The 18,718-nt window shown below is 45.9% G+C and overlaps 4 protein-coding genes across 4 annotated transcripts; 2 read left to right on the forward strand and 2 right to left on the reverse strand.

Annotated features, from left to right (window-relative positions):
• Window positions 1-309: 309 nt before the first annotated feature.
• On the forward strand, window positions 310-6,327 carry nup62l (nucleoporin 62 like). The gene is made up of 14 exons (XM_062485726.1): window positions 310-451; window positions 936-1,271; window positions 1,400-1,610; window positions 1,647-1,905; window positions 2,014-2,103; window positions 2,239-2,349; window positions 2,536-2,682; window positions 3,718-3,832; window positions 4,074-4,218; window positions 4,320-4,369; window positions 4,512-4,646; window positions 5,141-5,252; window positions 5,486-5,552; window positions 5,651-6,327. Exons 2-14 carry the CDS (start codon window positions 958-960, stop codon window positions 5,740-5,742), a joined length of 1,848 nt encoding a protein of 615 aa, XP_062341710.1. The 5' UTR covers window positions 310-451; window positions 936-957; the 3' UTR covers window positions 5,743-6,327.
• rraga (Ras-related GTP binding A) lies at window positions 6,050-10,002 on the reverse strand. Its single transcript, XM_062485736.1, has 10 exons — window positions 9,794-10,002; window positions 9,085-9,192; window positions 8,813-8,912; window positions 8,605-8,671; window positions 8,264-8,486; window positions 7,914-8,009; window positions 7,397-7,519; window positions 7,179-7,270; window positions 6,976-7,091; window positions 6,050-6,754 (listed from the first exon to the last, which is right to left on the reverse strand). Exons 2-10 carry the CDS (start codon window positions 9,109-9,111, stop codon window positions 6,651-6,653), a joined length of 948 nt encoding a protein of 315 aa, XP_062341720.1. The 5' UTR covers window positions 9,112-9,192; window positions 9,794-10,002; the 3' UTR covers window positions 6,050-6,650.
• A 312-nt stretch (window positions 10,003-10,314) lies between these two features.
• Window positions 10,315-13,304, reverse strand: LOC134039802 (charged multivesicular body protein 1b). The gene is made up of 8 exons (XM_062485888.1): window positions 13,142-13,304; window positions 12,666-12,763; window positions 12,419-12,565; window positions 12,081-12,149; window positions 11,894-12,001; window positions 11,716-11,759; window positions 11,298-11,370; window positions 10,315-10,943 (listed from the first exon to the last, which is right to left on the reverse strand). The coding sequence occupies exons 1-8, from the start codon at window positions 13,155-13,157 to the stop codon at window positions 10,899-10,901; spliced, it is 600 nt and encodes a 199-aa protein (XP_062341872.1). The 5' UTR covers window positions 13,158-13,304; the 3' UTR covers window positions 10,315-10,898.
• An 822-nt stretch (window positions 13,305-14,126) lies between these two features.
• LOC134039717 (terminal nucleotidyltransferase 5C-like) lies at window positions 14,127-18,325 on the forward strand. The gene is made up of 3 exons (XM_062485749.1): window positions 14,127-14,389; window positions 15,423-16,058; window positions 17,331-18,325. The coding sequence occupies exons 2-3, from the start codon at window positions 15,432-15,434 to the stop codon at window positions 17,907-17,909; spliced, it is 1,206 nt and encodes a 401-aa protein (XP_062341733.1). The 5' UTR covers window positions 14,127-14,389; window positions 15,423-15,431; the 3' UTR covers window positions 17,910-18,325.
• The last annotated feature ends 393 nt before the right edge of the window (window positions 18,326-18,718 follow it).

Raw genomic sequence — 18,718 nt, forward strand, 5'->3', positions numbered from 1 at the left:
GTTCGAACATCACCTAGTCCTATAGCAGGCCGTTAGAAGGGCGCCCCCTGGTCAATTTTAGATAGGTCACCAATTTCGGCACCACACTGCCCGTCGAGTATTGAAAAGGGCTTGGGGATATTACCCAAAAAATGAATATAATGAAAATAATAATGAAAATAAAAAGATCACATGTAGGAAATTACTAGCCTATAGCTTCTGTAGTGACCTTACAATCACGATTTTATTCATTTTGAATAGAAAAATCGAGCAGGGCCTCTTTATTTTTGAGGAATAACGCTCTCCTACAAGGCTGGAGCCCTCCGTCGGTAGAGGTCGCACCACCACCACAGCTCCTCATATCCCACCGCTGCGCTCCAACAAGAAAATAGTCACTAACAAGCGCGCATGCTGCATGCGCCATCTATTAATTCCGTTGCGATTCAAACAAGGGTAAACGAAGATTACTAAGGTAGTTAGAAAACAATCTTTTATCCTTTTGATATTCTGCTCTTGTCGTTGTCCTGTTTTTGTTGTTGTCTAATATGAATTAGATTGAAAAATCAAGCCATAGCCGGTTGTTTCAAGCCAAGTCGGGTAGTAGTTACTGTAGTTAGCTTGTTAGCTGCCTAGCCAGAATCGTGTGTGGTGTTGTCTAAAGTTACCTGTCACTCAATGGGCTCCACGTTTCTAGCCTGGTTCAATATACACACAGCCCTCCAACATGTTCAGCTTTTTTAAATGACCTAGTTACTGGGATCGCTACAAAATGTTAGCTAGCTGCTAATACTGGCTAGCCAACTAACAGCTTATGCTAGGCTACCTAAACTAAATACTGTAGATCACGTTGTCAGTAGTGGTGTCAAACTAAAATCATCAGTCCACTTTGACATGCTGTAAGTGTATCATGTCAATGGGAAATATGACCTTATTTAGAGTATTTTCGTATGTTTCAGTGTTCCGTTTCCTGGTAGCACCATGAGTGGGTTCAACTTCGGCCAAGCCGGCAACACTGGGTTCAGTTTTGGGACCCCCAAAACCACGGCCGCCCCAGCCCCGGCAACAGGCTTCGGGATGGCGGGCTCCACACAAGCTGCCCCCAACAGCGGCTTTTCATTTGGGACCCCAAACCCTGCCCAGCCCGCAGCTCCACAACAAGCCGCCTCACAGAGTCTTTTTGGGATGCCCATGCCGCAGGCCAACGCTACCCCAGGTGGAGGGTTTAGTTTCGGGACTCCAGCACCCGGCGGTACCCCTGGAGGAGGAGGAGGCAGCGGCGGCTTCTCATTTGGGTAAATAAGTCAGCATTATCATTTTTAAGTTGCAGCCAATGCTGCCAGTAAACAGTCATCTTGAGATTTGACTTAAGCAGCTGTAGGATAATTATGAAGTGGTCATTTAATAGTTTTCTTTGTCTCAGGACCCCCACCACCAAACTCAATCTTGGGACGCCAGCTCCAACGCAAGCATCACCAGCAGGGATGACCCTAGGGGCGGCTTCCACCGGCTTCACGCTGGGTGGGGCTCTCTCCACACAGACCACAGCCTCCATGCCTGCTGGAGGGGGCTTCAGCTTCGGCACCCCAGGCATGGGAGCCCAGGTCCAGCCCCAGGTCCAGCCCCAGGCCCAGGTCCAGCCCCAGCTCATGGCCCAGGTCCAGCCCCAGCTCATGGCCCAGGTCCAGCCCCAGCTCATGGCCCAGGTCCAGGCCCAGCCTGCTGCAGCCACAACCACCACCATGGCCCCAGGAGGGATGTCCCTGGGCGGGGGGTTCAGTTTTGGTGCAGCTAAGGTCCAGGCCACCACAGCCCCTGCCCCCACCATGGCCCCTGCCCCCACCATGGCCCCTGCCCCTACCTCAGGAGGAGGGTTCTCCTTTGGGAGCCCAGCTCCATCCACACTCTCCATGGGCATCCAGCCCGCAGGTGAGCTTTGGTCGTCTCCCGGCTCAACACACAGTTTGTACTGGCTTGTGTGTTTATGAATGCGTTTTCCTTCATGGTAATGACTGCTGTCTTGTGTTGGTGTCTCAGGGCTGAGTCTGAACTCTGTCGCCCCGGCCCTGACGGCTGCAGTCACCTCGGCCCAGGGCGGAGGGTTCGCCTTCGGAGTCAAACCAGCTGGTAAGGCAGGACTGTGTTTTAGAGCCATTTTCTGTCTGTAAATATTCTACAGATGGAGTTAAGATATTGATGAGACACTTGGTGCCTTCGGTTGTTTTATGGAGATATTGATTCTCAGATGTTTGTTTCTCAAAGCCGCTCCGGTGATGTCTGTGCCGGCCAGCCAGCCTGCTCCGGTCCTGGGCTCTTCTCTGTTCGGTGCCCCGGCGTCCACAGCCCCCGCCATCACAGGCTCCGGCTTGTCACGTAAGATATAGAGGTCAACAACACACAAAATATCGACGTGACATTTTGCCATGCTATCGGCATAACATTCCACTTCATAACAGGGGAAAGAATACAGAGAAATATCAAATGTTGTTTTATCTCGCAGATCGTGGTTGAAGGTTTAGTTCTAAGTGGGCTCTGTCTCCCCTTTCCCTACCTCTTTAGTGGGCAGTGTTGCTGCCTCTATCGCCCCGGCCGCCTCTGTCGCCCCGGCAACCGCTTCTGTCGCCCCGGCAGCAGGAGGGAGTCTGGGGTTCATGCTGAAGCCCCTGGGAGTGGCCTCAGCTACCACAGCTGCTGCTGCAGCCACAGGTACAGACCCTGAACCACACATGCAGACCAGACCCTGAACCACACATGCAGACCAGACACAGACCCTGAACCTCACATGCAGACCAGACACAGACCCTGAACCACACATGCAGACCAGACACAGACCCTGAACCACACATGCAGACCAGACAGAGACCCTGAAACACACATGCAGACCAGACACAGACCCTGAACCACACATGCAGACCAGACCCTGAACCACACATGCAGACCAGACACAGACCCTGAACCACACATGCAGACCAGACACAGACCCTGAACCACACATGCAGACCAGACACAGACCCTGAACCACACATGCAGACCAGACACAGACCCTGAACCACACATGCAGACCAGACAGAGACCCTGAAACACACATGCAGACCAGACCCTGAACCACACATGCAGACCAGACACAGACCCTGAACCACACATGCAGACCAGACACAGACCCTGAACCACACATGCAGACCAGACACAGACCCTGAACCACACATGCAGACCAGACACAGACCCTGAACCACACATGCAGACCAGACACAGACCCTGAACCACACATGCAGACCAGACACAGACCCTGAACCACACATGCAGACCAGACACAGACCCTGAACCACACATGCAGACCAGACACAGACCCTGAGACACACATGCAGACCAGACCCTGAACCACACATGCAGACCAGACACAGACCCTGAACCACACATGCAGACCAGACACAGACCCTGAGACACACATGCAGACCAGACACAGACCCTGAACCACACATGCAGACCAGACACAGACCCTGAACCACACATGCAGACCAGACCCTGAACCACACATGCAGACCAGACACAGACCCTGAGACACACATGCAGACCAGACACAGACCCTGAACCACACATGCAGACCAGACACAGACCCTGAACCACACATGCAGACCAGACACAGACCCTGAGACACACATGCAGACCAGACACAGACCCTGAACCTGGGGAGTATTCAGCAGCTTGTCTGATGTCTTTGGTTTCCTGTTGTCTTTCCTCCAGCTGCAGCCGCTGCCAGCACCACCTCAGGCTTCTCCCTGGGGATGAAACCTGCCGGGGTCGCTGGCATTGGGTTAACGGCACCCATCACTGGAGTTAGCACAGCTGTCATCGCCAGGTACGTCCCGTCATATTCAGCTGGCACAGAACAAGATGTAGAAACACGTTAGAACGTTTCACAAGATGCCTACTTATTTGTACACGATGAGCGTTTGCAAGTGACCTGAGACGTTTTCAAACTGATAAAGCTCAATCTCCCAGCTTTGGGACTGTTAAAGCGATCCTATCTCTAGTCGTGAACCTCCTGGTTCCACTGTGAAGCGACCTTAACTGTAGCGGTGAACCTGTCCTGTTCCCAGCACTCCTCCCCTGATGTCCTATGCCCAGCTGGAGGGGCTCATCAACAAGTGGAGCCTGGAGCTGGAGGAACAGGAGAGACACTTCCTGCAGCAGGCCACGCAGGTCAACGCCTGGGACCGCATGCTGGTGGAGAACGGAGAGAAGGTGAGAACATCCAACACTTTATCACTCGAGTAACGAGTAGATGGGTTTTTTACCTCAGTTGGTTTGAAGGCCCATGACTGACGATTGTCTACCTGTCACAGATTACATCGTTGCACAAGGAGATGGAGAAGGTCAAATTGGACCAAAGAAGGTAATTTCATTTTTTTTCTTTTTTTTTACCTTTTTTCCTGAATACTATAAATGTTCTACCACAGTGTGATGGGGTGTAGATGATGATTCTAATCTAGCTGTGTGGATTCATCCCTCCCTCTACCCCTTCCCCATTCCTCCAGGCTGGATCAGGAGCTGGACTTCATCCTTTCCCAGCAGAAGGAGCTGGAGGATCTGCTGTCTCCTCTGGAGGAGTCTGTCAAAGAGCAGAGTGGAACCATTTACATGCAGAACGCTGACGAGGAACGCGAGAGAACGTACGTGTTTACTGGAGACCTGAAACACTGTGTCCTCACAGCTAGCATGTTTACTGGAGACCTGAAACACTGTGTCCTCACAGCTAGCATGTTTACTGGAGACCTGAAACACTGTGTCCTAACAGCTAGCGTGTTTACTGGAGACCTGAAACACTGTGTCCTCACAGCTAGCATGTTTACTGGAGACCTGAAACACTGTGTCCTAACAGCTAGCGTGTTTACTGGAGACCTGAAACACTGTGTCCTCACAGCTAGCATGTTTACTGGAGACCTGAAACACTGTGTCCTAACAGCTAGCGTGTTTACTGGAGACCTGAAACACTGTGTCCTCACAGCTAGTAGGCGTCCGACTTCCAACACACCTGATTGAAACGAATTTGGTCATTATCTAGCTCTGCAGAAGCCTGGTAACAACCCATTCATTTGAATCAGGTGTGTTGGAAGTCCGACGGAGTCGTGATTGGGTGACGTGACATCTGTTCCTTGCTTCCCAGGTACAAGCTGGCTGAGAATGTGGACGCCCAGCTGCAGAGGATGTCTCAAGATCTGAAGGAGATCATCGAACATCTTAACACGTCCAGCGGCCCAGCAGATACCAGTGACCCGGTAAGAGATGATGCTTGTAGAAGAGAACATACAGCTCAAGTTTGAAAAGGGAAAGAGATGACAACTGTTGTGTTTGTGTGACGACATGAGTTTGAGGTTCGTACCCTGATCCATCAAGCTCAGACTGGGAAAGAGATCTTTTAAATAAAGCAGGATAGTCTTTAATTTCCTTTGGGGTTAATATAGTTAATGGAAAATCTGCTACGTTGTAGACATGATTGTTTTCTTCTCAGCTTCAACAGATCTGTAAAATTCTCAATGCCCACATGGACTCTCTTCAGTGGATTGATCAGAACTCGGGTATGTGAAGACCACCTTGCATGTTCAATAGGTCAACAGTGTCTAGTGCCTTCAAGCCATGCTAATGTACTGGCCCTAACCCATCCATGTCTCTTCAGTGCTTCTACAGAGGAGAGTGGAGGATGTGTCCAAACTGTGTGACAACCGCCGCAAAGAGCAGGAGAAGACCTTTCGTATTACATTCGATTGAGAATTATTAGCATCAGAAATGTTAATCTAAATGTGGATTATTATACTTTTTATACTCTTTTTTTAGAAGTCAGATTTGTGCTTTTAATGCACTGGAAGTTGGGCTTTGTAGGATGATGTTAAGTTGAATACAGGGGACATATTTTGGCTCAGTAAACCAAAATTGACCCAATAACTTAAGGGAGAATTATGATATACATTGTGAACTATCCCTTTAATGTTGTGAAATATGCTATGAGCAGGCTTAAATAAAGATAAGAAAAGAAATGTACACGTTTTTTCCGACATAATTTCACACTGATCTGAAATAGCTTTTTTTATTTTTTATTTGCAGTTCAAAAAAAACAATGAATCCACATGTCCGAATGTAAGGCAGCAGAATGTTTCCCAGTGTTCAACAGTGTGTGTGACTCCCACCCATATCACACACCTTTCAATTTGTATTCTCTTTACAAAGCCATTATAACAAAACTCAGCGTCCATCTTCATAGTTGGCACAATGCCAGAGCGTAGTAGAACTATCAATTCCACTCGTTTCCTGGGCAACAGTCAACTGATCATTACAGGTATTGTAAATATTCCTTCCCTCATGACCAAAACATTTTTATTTTCACAGTCTTTTACACCTAAAGACTGCAATGGTAGCCCCTTAATAAAATATATATAAAGCATTCCATTGATATCTTTGTGTAGATTTACGACATACGCGTCCGAGTACAAGCATTGATTTTCATGATATACAAGATCACCGTAGAAACAAGGACAAGAACAAGGTCAGAACAGGGTCTTGGAGCTAAGAGTTGGAGAACGTGATTGGGTCGCTGCTCATGCAAGGGGGCGGGACCGGAAGCCTGGTGTCTGATGTCTGGAGACTGATTGGTTGAGACGGTACCCACGTAGAGCCAGAGACTAGCGCATTCGCATGTGCAGACTGTGTTTGGGCCCGTCCACTCGTTCCAGCTTCTCAAAGTGCTTCCTGGCGTTGCGGATGTTGATGAGTGTGGCTGCAGAGGCTACAGGAAAGACAACTCCAGTTATTACTTTATTTTTAAGAGATTTTGTGAATTTTTCGTGCTTCACTGGACAGTTTGTAAGTTAAGTGTTACAGGAAAGGCAGAAAGAGATAAGGGAAAGCCAAGGCCAGATTAGCATTTTATTTTTGTACAAAAAATATTTAGTAACCACATCCTATACAACCATCTCAGCAAGATACCTCTCGTCATGGGTAACTTACGTATGGAGGGGTCAGACATGATGACCATGACGTATGTGTTGGAGGTGAACACATCGATGAAGGCCGCAAAGTTAGAGTTTCTAACCTCCATGCTCTGGAAGGAGGCCGCCAGTTTGCTGCGATCAAACACAAACACCGTGATGTGAAACAGACGTATAAGGCAGCATCATAGAGGACAGGGTCCCCTTCCAGACTATACTCACCTGCAACTGAGCTTGAACTGCTTGATAATGTTGCTGATTTTCTCAAACCGGTGTGCATCACGCTGCTCTTTGCATTGATAATGAGAAATTACCTGAAACACACACACACACACACACACACACACATTGAAACACCAAATCACACAAGTTCCCACATCCTTCACAACAACAACAACCTACTTCCTTAAAGATAAACACCCAATCCATGAAACCGTTACCAGAAACGTGGCTCGCTCAAACAAGAGCACTTCGTCTGCTTCGATAATCTGGGCGAAGTTCCTCAGGTTCGTCTCCAGCTGCTGAACGTTTGGGATCAGCTGGTACACGATACTGGACCACGCCTGAGGGGGAAGGAGAACACTCAGTCAAGACTTCCCCGAGAGCACAGATCAGCAGACAGACAGACAGACACAGATCAGCAGACAGACAGACAGACACAGATCAGCAGGCAGACAGACAGAGACAGACAGACACAGATCAGCAGACAGACAGACAGACACAGATCAGCAGGCAGACAGACAGACAGACAGAGACAGACAGACACAGATCAGCAGACAGACAGACAGACACAGATCAGCAGGCAGACAGACAGACACAGATCAGCAGGCAGACAGACAGACAGAGACAGACAGACACAGATCAGCAGACAGACAGACACAGATCAGCAGACAGACAGACACAGATCAGCAGACAGACAGACGGACAGACACAGATCAGCAGACAGACAGACAGAACCTTGTACAGAGTTTCATCCCAGATGGAGGTCCTGAAGCAGGTACAAGCCAGCGGTCTGGACAACCTCCGCAAGTCTTCTTCACGTTCTTTGAAGATCTGTAGAGAGAGGTAGAGAGAGAGCGATATAGAGGCAATCAGTCACATGAAGACGAGGTGTTACTTAGTAGGACAATACACACCTACATGCTAAGAAAGAGTAGAAGACCTCATGACATTCAAAGGTATTTTAACACTTATAGTTGAAATACTAACCCCACATTCCTGGCGAGATATCTACCTCATGTATTAAACCCATTGATGTGTCCAATAATGTGTATGTGTGTGTGTGTGTAGTGTAAACATCAGCTCACCAGGTCTCTCTGGTCCTCCTGCACCAGGTCCATTTTGTGCACGAGGCAGAATACTTTAGCATCAGGAGAGTTCTGAAGGATGGCTTCCAGACAGGACTGATAGTAGTGCATGTCTTTCTCCAGCTCACGGCTCTCAACATCAAACACGTAGATCAACACCTCCACGTTCCTGAAAATGTTGTCCCTCTGGCTGGTGAAGTAGTTCTCCATGAAGGTGTCTTGTCTGAGGAATTAAATCACACAAGCACACCATTACTGACTACCATGAAGTAAGTGCTGATCAAATGGTTTGACCCTGAGGGTTTGACGGTGGTTGATGGTAAATCAGCTGACCAACCCACCCTCCACAGTCCCATAAGTTCAGCACCAGGTTGCCAAGAAATCTCACATGGGAGTGCTCCACATCGACTAGGTTGAGACAAAAGCAGAAGGAGATTTGAGTCACTAAAAAGGGGTAAATTCGTTTATTTTTATTTTTTATTAAGCAATACTGCAATCATAGGGTTAGTGCAGAATAAATCTCTGTCGTATACAAGAGCAGGCACTTACTTGTGGCTCCAAGGCGTCGCGTGTCTCTGGCTATGTAGTTGGCAAAGATGATGGATCTCATGCTGGTCTTCCCAGAGCCACTCTTGCCCATCAGCAACACCTAGAAGTTAATCCACGTAGTTAAAAGATATTCGTGAAGGACACAACCCGACAAACCTGCTTTTCGTAATCGCCCTATGGTTAGCATTGAAGTAGGCCCATTGAGCTGTTTAATAATCGACATACAACGGTTCCCAACGTCTTCTATTGGGTTGTAGATGTAGTAGTGTTACCTTCTTCTTCATGGCTGTGCTTGACATCCCCTTTATAGGTCAGGTTGCAAAATAATACTCAAATTTCTGCCCCACTGACGTCTCTGCAGATGGTATATTTTCTTGCAGCTAAAAAAAGGGCAAAAGAATGATGTTAGCAATGTTAAACAGTGGAGTAGAAAGACAAATGTCATTGATTCACAGTAGTTTCAGGGTCTCTGTTAACCATCAAGCCTTAGATAATTACACACCAACTACACACAAAACTCCTGAGTGAAGTAAGATTGCTGCAAGCTAGGCCCTCTAGCTAACTGAGTTCTCTATGGCCAAAGGCTAACTATAGATTTAGCGTCTGTCTGCCTTTCCAGCATATCGTGGCCCACGAATAATACAAATCATTGGAATCAGATTATACCTATTGATAACTTGTTAGCTAGCAAGATATGTTACATCTTAGAAGCTAGCTAGAGATATCATGGGCTAAATGTTTATCTATTAGCCATACAGCCATTTCACTGACTTGTTAGTGCAGGCAAGCCAAATAAACGTCATCTCCTCGTAGCTAGCTTAGCTAGCTTAGCTATCTAGTGGTGCTAGCAGGTTGTTTGTTGCGTGTAAATCGGTTTAGATGTCATTCCCATTTTAGCAGGTTAGACTGTGAATTACCATGTTGTTGCCGAAATAAACAAATTAACCAAATATTAATAAAAATGTACAAGTTTGTTATTACTTGATGTTGATAGACGCGAACTGTCACTGGTCGGGTTGGTGTTGACTAACTGCTGTTCACGCTTCTTTCATGATGCTGCTGTCAATTGGAAAGACAAAAACAAAGTTCTCGTATTAACTCCTCGAATAAAAAGCAAGCTATTTCACCTCCTCCTTGTCAAAACGCAGAGAGTTGCCGATTTCATTTAACTATAGCATCACGCTTAAAACACCTACCAAGCTTTGTCACTTACTGAGAAGTTACTGACTAGCTTCACACATATTTCACGTGATTGCACCACAGCAGGAGGGGGAGGGGAGGGAAGGGGGGGGGGTGCAGGAATGCTGTAGTTGAGGTGTCAGACTTCCGAGTGTAGATGGTCTAGTCAACAAATCATGACGCTCGCTTTACTTTTCCTTTGTATCTTCAGATGGTATCCGTGGCTAATTTCACAATATTAGACTGAAACAAAATATAATTATCAAATATTTACTAAAGTTTGACTTTGCTTTTTGGGTTCAACAAGGATCCAGACACAATCACAATGTTATAAAAACTTTATTCTCCAATAGACCTAAACAGTGAATAGGAATCCCTAAGGACTCTGAGCTGTCAATCAAGATATGAATAAAATCAAGCAACCATTTGTTTACTTTAAACAAGTCACATCTGATACAGGTTATAAGAATATATATACACATCTTTAAACTCCATTATTCACATGTAATAATTGTATAAGGACATAGATAAACCACAAGACACCAGACAGAAGGGGAAAAAGGCAACTTTTGTTTTGACATGAGGAATGTCTTACAAATCACAACAATTAAACAAACATAATGTACACCAGCTGAATATAACCATCGCAATTTGAATATTCTCATACATCTCTACAACCAGAAAGTCTTCGTTTTAGTGTTGAGGTTCATGTTGGTCTGGATCTCTCTACCGCTCACCAAAAAAATATAAGTAGGAACCAGAGCTTTCAAATTGTTCTATTTTGTGGAAAAATCAGTTGCAAAGAGAGGCAGAAACATGACGAAAAGATCAGGCCTTATTCATTTACAGTCAGAAAGCATGTCCATCCGAGATCTGTGTCGGGGCAGCAATAGAAAGACGTCCTCTCTTACATCTGGTCTCTGAGTTTGGCGAGGCGTTGAGATAGTTCGTCCTGCAGACAAGTAGAGAAGGTGTTTAGAATTAGTTAAAGGTAGGGCTGGGCATCTGTGTGCAGTATGACAAAAATAGTTGTTTACTTGTACTCTGTCTAAAATACATGTACTCTGTAGTCCTTAAAACCAACTGCATATATCTGTTTTGAGTATAATTTTATGTGAACTTGTGCTCTTAGGACCGGAGGAAGTGATTTCTGTATATTGTATTCATTAGGTGTAAATTGTGCATTGTGTTGTGTAACAGATGTGTTCATTTGTGTCATTGGAACCCAAGACACCCAAGACTTTCACACATTGTTGCACTTGTGTATATGGAGTGACAATAAAATGATTTGACTTGGTTTGATTACCTGTTCTGCAGAGGCCACACTGGTACCCACAGACCCTGATTGTCCCTGTGGCAGCTCCATGTTCAGGTCCAGACTAAACCAAACAGCACACATAGGCACAGACATTTACCACTAGGTATTGACAAATACAAATATTTTCCAGTGATGTGCCAGATATTGTCAAAGGAATGACATTTAGTATTTTTTTTTTTTTTTAAATTAGCAGACGCTCTTATCCAGAGAGAATTACAGTAAGTACAGTAAGTACATTCCCCCCGAGGCAAGTAGGGTGAAGTGCCTGGCCCAAGGACACAACGTCATTTTTCCTGGCCAGGAGTCGATTATTGATGATTACTATCCCAATTCCCTAACCGCTCAGCCACCTGACTCCCTTTAATGACAGTGCCTCTCCTTAGACTACTGATGGATGCTTTCTTACCCGGCTTCATCCGCCATTTCATGCATCAGTGAATCCACTTGATTCTGAAACACACACGACAGACTTCAGTGAAACCTCTGTGTTTAGAAATGCTACATTTGACGTACAAACAGAACAACTTAAGCTAAGTGCATGGGGGCCGTGTATGTGATGAAGGCGGGGTGCTTTAGCGGCGTACCTGAGGCGTGGTCAGCGTGGTCGTGCTGCTCATGGTGTCCTCCATGTGAGCCGTCTGCACATCCAGGGTTTCAAACTGATGCTCAAACTTATCCATGAGGCCTGAGATCTGAAGAGGACATTTGGTTTGTTTAGTCACAGTACATTATCAAATGTGTGCCACCTCGAAACATACACACACACACTACCTTCTCCAGGTTCATTGACTTCAGTGTAGCATCCATCCCTTTTACCACTCCTGCCATGGATTTGGTGACCTGTAGGGGGAAGAGAAACGCTGCAATATTGCTGTGCCAGTGTCCACTTATGGGTCTCATGGATTTGTGGCCTGGAGTTTTCAGGTACCTGTTGCACATCGCAGGGTGTATAACCACCATACCAGGGTGTATAACCACCATAGCAGGGTGTATAACCACCAAAGCAGGGTGTATAACCACCATAGCAGGGTGTATAACCACCATAGCAGGGTGTATAACCACCATAGCAGGGTGTATAACCACCATACCAGGGTGTATAACCACCATACCTTGTTCATCGTAAGAGCTGTTTGGACCCTGGCAGCTACTGCATCCACCCGGGCACTCATCCGCAGGAAGTTCACAGACTGGTTCTTCTGTCTGATGGCGTTTTCTGCATGAATTCTGGCCACTTCCAAATTACCTTTTTGAACCGCCTTTGGGAAACATACACATCAGCATCACTACAGTAATCCTGTTTCCTTAGCAGAAACAGTAGACCTTATACTTCACCCCGGAAGTATCGGCAATATTTACTTTTTTGACTTTGGTCTTCTCTGCCTTTTCCTCTTTGTCACATTTCTTGGAGCTTCGTTGAAGTTCTTTGGCAGCAAACTTGAGGTTGAAGAGATGCTCTGTAATTGGTGTTAAAGACTCCAACAAGCACTTTTAAACGTTTTAACTCACCTTTTAATTCATATGAACTCAGCCGCTCGTTCCGTGTGAGACGTAAAACTTAAGATTACATATTAGAACAAATACCTCAAAAAACTTAATGGCGAACATAACTGGTTACAATAATATCTTAATCTCAATAGTAACGTTATAAAGTTCGGCACCTACAACCAAACACACAAGTAAAATTAACTTAAAATATAAATAAAATATATCCGACCACAAAGCAAACAAGACGAGGATGACTCGTCACTTACAGGCCGAAGAAAGCGTAGCTAACATTACTTTTACTGAATGATAGTTACTTTCCGCATTTCGAGTAATCTTTGAAAGGATACTCTCCATATTCGACATGTTGGTAGACTCCTTAAACAGCTATATGTAATGAAATGTGTGTATTGTAGTTAACTCTAACAGGGAGTGTACTAGCTCTTCTAACAGTAAAACTGGTGTTTCTGTTCACTATTTTCCTCTCTCCCCTACTTCCGGATACACTGGCATATACGTCATCCAGTGTCACATGTTTAGGGGAGTATCCCATTTGACGTCACATATATCTGGAGCATGAAAATGTTGAATGTACTGGAATGTAAAACGAGAAACTCTCCAGTAGTATTTTAAACCTCTAAATCATCGTTCATACGCATTTCCCTTTGCATGCGTTGCCGTAGTATCATTGCCGTGTCAGAGCAATTAAGGTTAAACTGGGGGTTCCGCTTGTCAGACAGGTCACAGCTTGCGTTGGCGAAACTGGAGTGGGCGGTAAGCTTGATTGATGATTAGGTTTGCGTCTCTGGATCACAGCAGCGAGGATGAGTCACACTGATGTGATATTCACTCTCCTTTCAGCAGCATACACAGCCAGCGCATACCTAACTCATAGTCTGTAGGATCTGAAGGGTAAAATAAGCGTGATGAACAGCAGTCTTATCTTCTTCTTTTTTTACCCTGGCCACCAATTTTTGCCTGAATTTGATTAGGAACTTGTGAGAGGATTAGTCTATAGATCTATTCGTCTTCTGAATTGGTAGGTTTAATTCACTGACAATTGAAACAATTAGGCTACAACAACAGAAGCAGCCTAGCGCTTGTGTAAAGTTTTTATTTGTAAACTAATGACAAATGTTTATTCAACTTGGGCCAACTAAGTAGTGCAAAGTAATACATGCAGAAAGGTCATCTACAAGTCCAGTAGCATAGGCTTCTACAACTAGGCTAGTTATGTAGGCCTCCTATTTTAGATCTGGACTTTTTTGAGAAAGACAGTTCGACAGATATTGGCTACGTATATAGGCTACCCATACATGCATAGCATATTATGCTACATAGATATTGAACAGAGCGCATCGTGATTTACTGTTAAGTCGTGACGCTGGATTGCCATGGAAACAACATTAAGCTCCCCATTTGAGAGAAACTGCGCGGTAGAACTTCAGTTTGTTCAGCACCACTGTGGCGGTGGACAGCGATCAAGCATGAGCGTGTAGGTTCGCAAGAGTACCGTGATCTGTGCCGTAGGGTCGGAGACTGAAATCAAACCTGTTAGATATCTACTTTTACCGAGTTCGTTACGCTAGTTACATCAGGTAAGTTAAAGTTAATTAGGCTATCTCATTATTTAAACGCAGTTATCGACAGTAAAGCAGGCTGAACGCTGGCTTCGTTTTTCCCCATCAATGCTTCAGGATAAATGCATCTAATCTCATCAAAATAATTTTGGGGAAATATGTAACTCGACCATTTAGGGATTTAGGGATGATGCTGTGGGTATTGACGGTTAAACAAGGAATTTATGGCTAGCCATAAATACGAGGTTACCATAGTATTTATTGTGGGTTGAGATTATTATTTTTTGTAAACCTGTTAGCTAGATCTACCCCATATGGATCAAGTCCTTGAGTTAAATGTCGCCTCATAGGGTATTGCAAATCTTGCTTTTGCTTTTGACGTCGGTAAAATAAAGATGATGATCACCCGTTAAACTCAAAGCGAGACCATGTAAGTTCTGTATCAGCCAATAAATGTCCCCTTGAGTCGCATTACTGTACTTAGTTTTTTTACGTACAGAGAGAAAAAAACGGCGACTCGACGAGAAGCTTCATTCAGTAACTGTATGACTCATGATCTGACATGCGAGCGGGCGGTGCGACGGGCTAGGATAGCCTACTGTGATAGCAAAATCCTCTTAAAAAAATATAAGTTAGTCAATATTTTAATTTCATAACTGATCTTGAACACTTTTGAATGAGCCTATTGAATGGCAGGGAATCTGTCATTTTTATGCAACCTGATTATATATTATACAATATGCTTACATACAAAATCCGATAAGACAGCCAAGTAAGGTTGTGTCCACTGAGAGGATGTTCTGTGACTTCCTGTTAAATTTTTAATTTCACATCTCCCAACTCGATCTTTCTTGTTTTCTATTTCTCTCTCTTTCTCGGTATGTTCAGCACGTTATTAAAATGAAAACACGTAAACTGCACGTAGATATGTAAATCCAAACAAAGTTTATACGCATAATAGACTGTCAAAAAACATATTACAATGCAACCAATGACCTTTGGAATAATCAGCCGTCATTCAAAAAACCGTTATACTCTGTCTCTCTCACAGGTGAGGAGAATGGAGGTCCAGACTGGTCGAAGATTCCACAACCTAACTCTGGAGCAAGTCCAAACTCTGGACCAGGTATTGACGGAGGTCATCCCCATTCACGGGAGAGGCAACTTCCCCACCCTGGAGGTGAGACTTAAGGACATCATCCGTGTGGTGAAGGACCGGCTGGTGGAGAGAGAGATCAGGGTCAGGGACATCCGCCTCAACGGCTCCACAGCCAGTCATGTGATGGTGAGGGACAATGGGATTGGCTACCGGGATCTGGACATCATATTCGGGGTGGAGCTTCCTCGACATGAGGACTTCCAGGTGATCAAGGAGGTTGTTCTGGGGAGCTTACGTGACCTTCTCCCCCGAGGGGTCAACCGACGCAAGATCACCTGCCTCACCATGAAGGAGGCCTATGTGCAGAAGATGGTAAAGGTCTTCAACGACCACGACAGATGGAGTCTTATCTCGTTGTCCAACAACAGAGGAAAGACCATGGGGCTCAGGTTTGTCAGCTCACTGAGACGACAGTTTGAGTTCAGCGTCGATTCCTTCCAGATAATACTGGATCGCATGCTGGAATCATACTGGGAAACCGAGAGAAGAGAACAGCTGTTTGAAGGGCCGGAGCTTCAGAGGGATCCGGTTTCAGATCCGGACAGACGGGAGCTAAAGAAAGAGTCAGACACACCCAAACATGTCGCCTGTTGTCGTCCGACAGAGGATAATGAAAAGGAGCGCTGCTCTGACGGCCCGGGTCAGAATCAGGAAGTTGCTGCACAGCAGGAAGAGTTACCCCTCCTGACGGATGTGCAAGCGAGTGGAAAACAAGACTCTCAGGAAGTGTTAGAGACGGAGAGCGTGGGCCTGGGATCTCTGGAGGATGAGGAAGAGGAGGTTCACTTGGAGGTGGAGGAAGAGGAAATTCAGTTGGAGGAGGAGGTGGAGGACGAGGAGGTTCACTTGGACGACGCTGTGTTTCAACTGTGTGGAGAAACACTAGACAACAAAACACACATCATTAAGGGTACAGATTACGGTTTAGTCACAGCCGCGAAACCCTTTGTAACAGGAACAGCAGAACCCCTAGCATCTGTAAACCCTAAGATTACCACAAATGATTTACTAATCTCCGAAGACTCCAAGGAGAGTAAACAGGCCTCCATGTTGTTGAAAGAGAAGTCAATACTGCAAGAGAATACCCTCAGTAATGAAACGCTTCCATCCGCATCAGAGCTCTGCCCCTCGGTCTCCAAAAACAGCAATCTCGAACACTCCTTTCCTCCCCCAGCAAAGAAAACCTGTCACTCATCTCAGGAGATTACCCCAGATTATTGTCCTTCACCTAAACCACCAAGGAAAATGTCAAGAAAGATGAGAAGTACATCATCTCTTCCTGAAAAATGGTCTATGTTAAAAGATTTATCAGATCTCACAACACAGTTGTTTGAACCTATAGAAATACCGAAAACAATTCAGGCAAAGCCTCCCTTTTTAGACAACGGGCAGAACCTCTTCTCCCGTCGTTCAGGCTGCAGACCCAAGACCCTGGAGGGAATGAAACCCTGCTCAGATCTTCTACATCCCATAATGTCACCCAGAGATGAGCATGCGTCAGGGCAAAGTGTCAGGGCAAAACACGTCAACAAACCTCTGGTTTCAGCTGCTCCAGCAGAGACATCAGCTCTTCTTCCAGCTGCAGTAGACATTAAGTCAAAGCCCACTGCTCAGGGACTAGTGTTATTAAGCACAGACAAAGGTCCAAGTCTCAGTCTCAGTCATGGTTCTGGTTCAGGGAACGGTCCCTGTTCCAGTTTAGGCTCAGGTTCTGGTCCAAACCCAGGCCCAGCCCCAGCTCCAGTTTCTGGACCAGCCCTAGATCCAGACCCAGGGGCTTGCTCATCTCTTAGACAGCAGCCCACCATCACAGTAGTGGCAGAATGCATGTTTGGGGACTTTGAGCAGGCCATGGACCACCTTCGCTTCCGTCTCATAGCCACCCACAGCCCGGAGGAGATCCGCGGAGGAGGCCTGCTGAAGTACAGCGACCTGCTGGTGAGGAACTTCCGTCCGGCCAGCGAGACGGAGATCAAGTCTCTGGAGCGCTACATGTGCTCTCGCTTCTTCATCGACTTCCCGGACGTCAGCGAGCAGCAGAGGAAGATCGAGGCCTACCTGCGCTGCCATTTCGTTGGCAACGAGGAGACGAGCAAGTACGACTTCCTGATGACCCTGCGCCGGGTGATCGATGAGAGCACAGTGTGCCTGATGGGGCACGAGAGGAGACAGACCCTAAACATGATCACCGTCCTGGCTCTCAGGGTGCTGGGGGAGCAGAACGTCATCCCCAACACAGCCAACGTCACCTGCTTCTACCAGCCCGCCCCGTACATGGCAGACCCCATTTTCAGCAGTTACTATATCTCCCAGGCCCAGCCTCCTCTCCTGTACCACCCATACCCGCTACACGTCCACATGCAGACTGGCCTGGTCTAGCCCAAGCCTCTCGCTAAAGGAGAACATGCAAGGTGCATTAAGTAAGGTTAAAATATCTTTGACCACAGGCTCAATGTAGATTTTGTTATGAAACCGGCAAGCATGAGCACTGTTTGTGGCATGAATAGACCCTGCAGACGACGTGAGCTGTAGCTTACTCTTCTGATAAAGGTAGTGTCATCACTGTTCAGAGAGGAAAACGCTTTAGAACCTGATAAAATAGCTGATTCCTCACGGTGAGCAAACTGTGAGGACAAATGTCACTGAGGAAGAAGAACATTCTGGAAAGGTGATTGAGATATTGTGGTGGCAGGCCAGGAAGGTGTTTACAGGGGAAGTAATGATACGGAAAACAAAACTTAACCAAAATCAAAAAAAAAAAAAGGAAAATAACATTATCAGCAGACTAGTTTAGCAAGTATGAAAACAGAAATGTTGTTCATGAAATGGTTTCACGTAGGAGGGCTTCCAAGTTGCTATCGGCACGACAACCGTGTCCAGCACAATGAAGGAAGGGAAGTGTGGGACTGAGGAGGATAACAGAAACACGGTCAACACGTTGGGTTTAGGTGGTGAGGTTCTTCATATAGATGATGAATAGTTGTTCTTAAAGAAGTCAAACTTCAAGCGATCATACCGGTGTTTCTTGTCATCCTGATATGGTATCACCTGCTTCGATCTGAAAAAATATGAAGTGTAGTAAATTTACACAGATGTCAAAAAATATTAATTCGCTTCACTGGTAGGTGTTAAACTGTATGTTAGACGTCATGACTAATCTGATGAAATCAGAATCATAAAGAAAAGAT

This window comes from Osmerus eperlanus, chromosome 19, assembly GCF_963692335.1.
Source record: "Osmerus eperlanus chromosome 19, fOsmEpe2.1, whole genome shotgun sequence".
NCBI classification, from domain to species: Eukaryota; Metazoa; Chordata; class Actinopteri; order Osmeriformes; family Osmeridae; genus Osmerus; species Osmerus eperlanus.

Bases quoted from the DNA above. Each gene is read 5' to 3' on its own strand.
- nup62l (XM_062485726.1), top strand. From the start codon at position 958: ATGAGTGGGTTCAACTTCGGCCAAGCCGGCAACACTGGGTTCAGTTTT. The intron at 1,272-1,399 runs GTAAATAAGTCA...TCTTTGTCTCAG, and splicing joins AGCGGCGGCTTCTCATTTGG to GACCCCCACCACCAAACTCA. The intron at 5,253-5,485 runs GTAAGAGATGAT...TTTTCTTCTCAG, and splicing joins CAGCAGATACCAGTGACCCG to CTTCAACAGATCTGTAAAAT.
- rraga (XM_062485736.1), bottom strand. From the start codon at position 9,111: ATGTCAAGCACAGCCATGAAGAAGAAG. The intron at 8,672-8,812 runs GTAAGTGCCTGC...GTCTCAACCTAG, and splicing joins GCGACGCCTTGGAGCCACAA to TCGATGTGGAGCACTCCCAT. The intron at 7,092-7,178 runs GTGAGTATAGTC...GTTTGATCGCAG, and splicing joins CAGTTCAAGCTCAGTTGCAG to CAAACTGGCGGCCTCCTTCC.
- LOC134039802 (XM_062485888.1), bottom strand. The intron at 11,760-11,893 runs GTACGCCGCTAA...TGTGTGTTTCAG, and splicing joins CCACGCTGACCACGCCTCAG to AATCAAGTGGATTCACTGAT. The intron at 11,371-11,715 runs GTAAGAAAGCAT...TGTTTGGTTTAG, and splicing joins GAAATGGCGGATGAAGCCGG to TCTGGACCTGAACATGGAGC.
- LOC134039717 (XM_062485749.1), top strand. From the start codon at position 15,432: ATGGAGGTCCAGACTGGTCGAAGATTCCACAACCTAACTCTGGAGCAA. The intron at 16,059-17,330 runs GTTTCAGATCCG...CTTAGACAGCAG, and splicing joins CGGAGCTTCAGAGGGATCCG to CCCACCATCACAGTAGTGGC.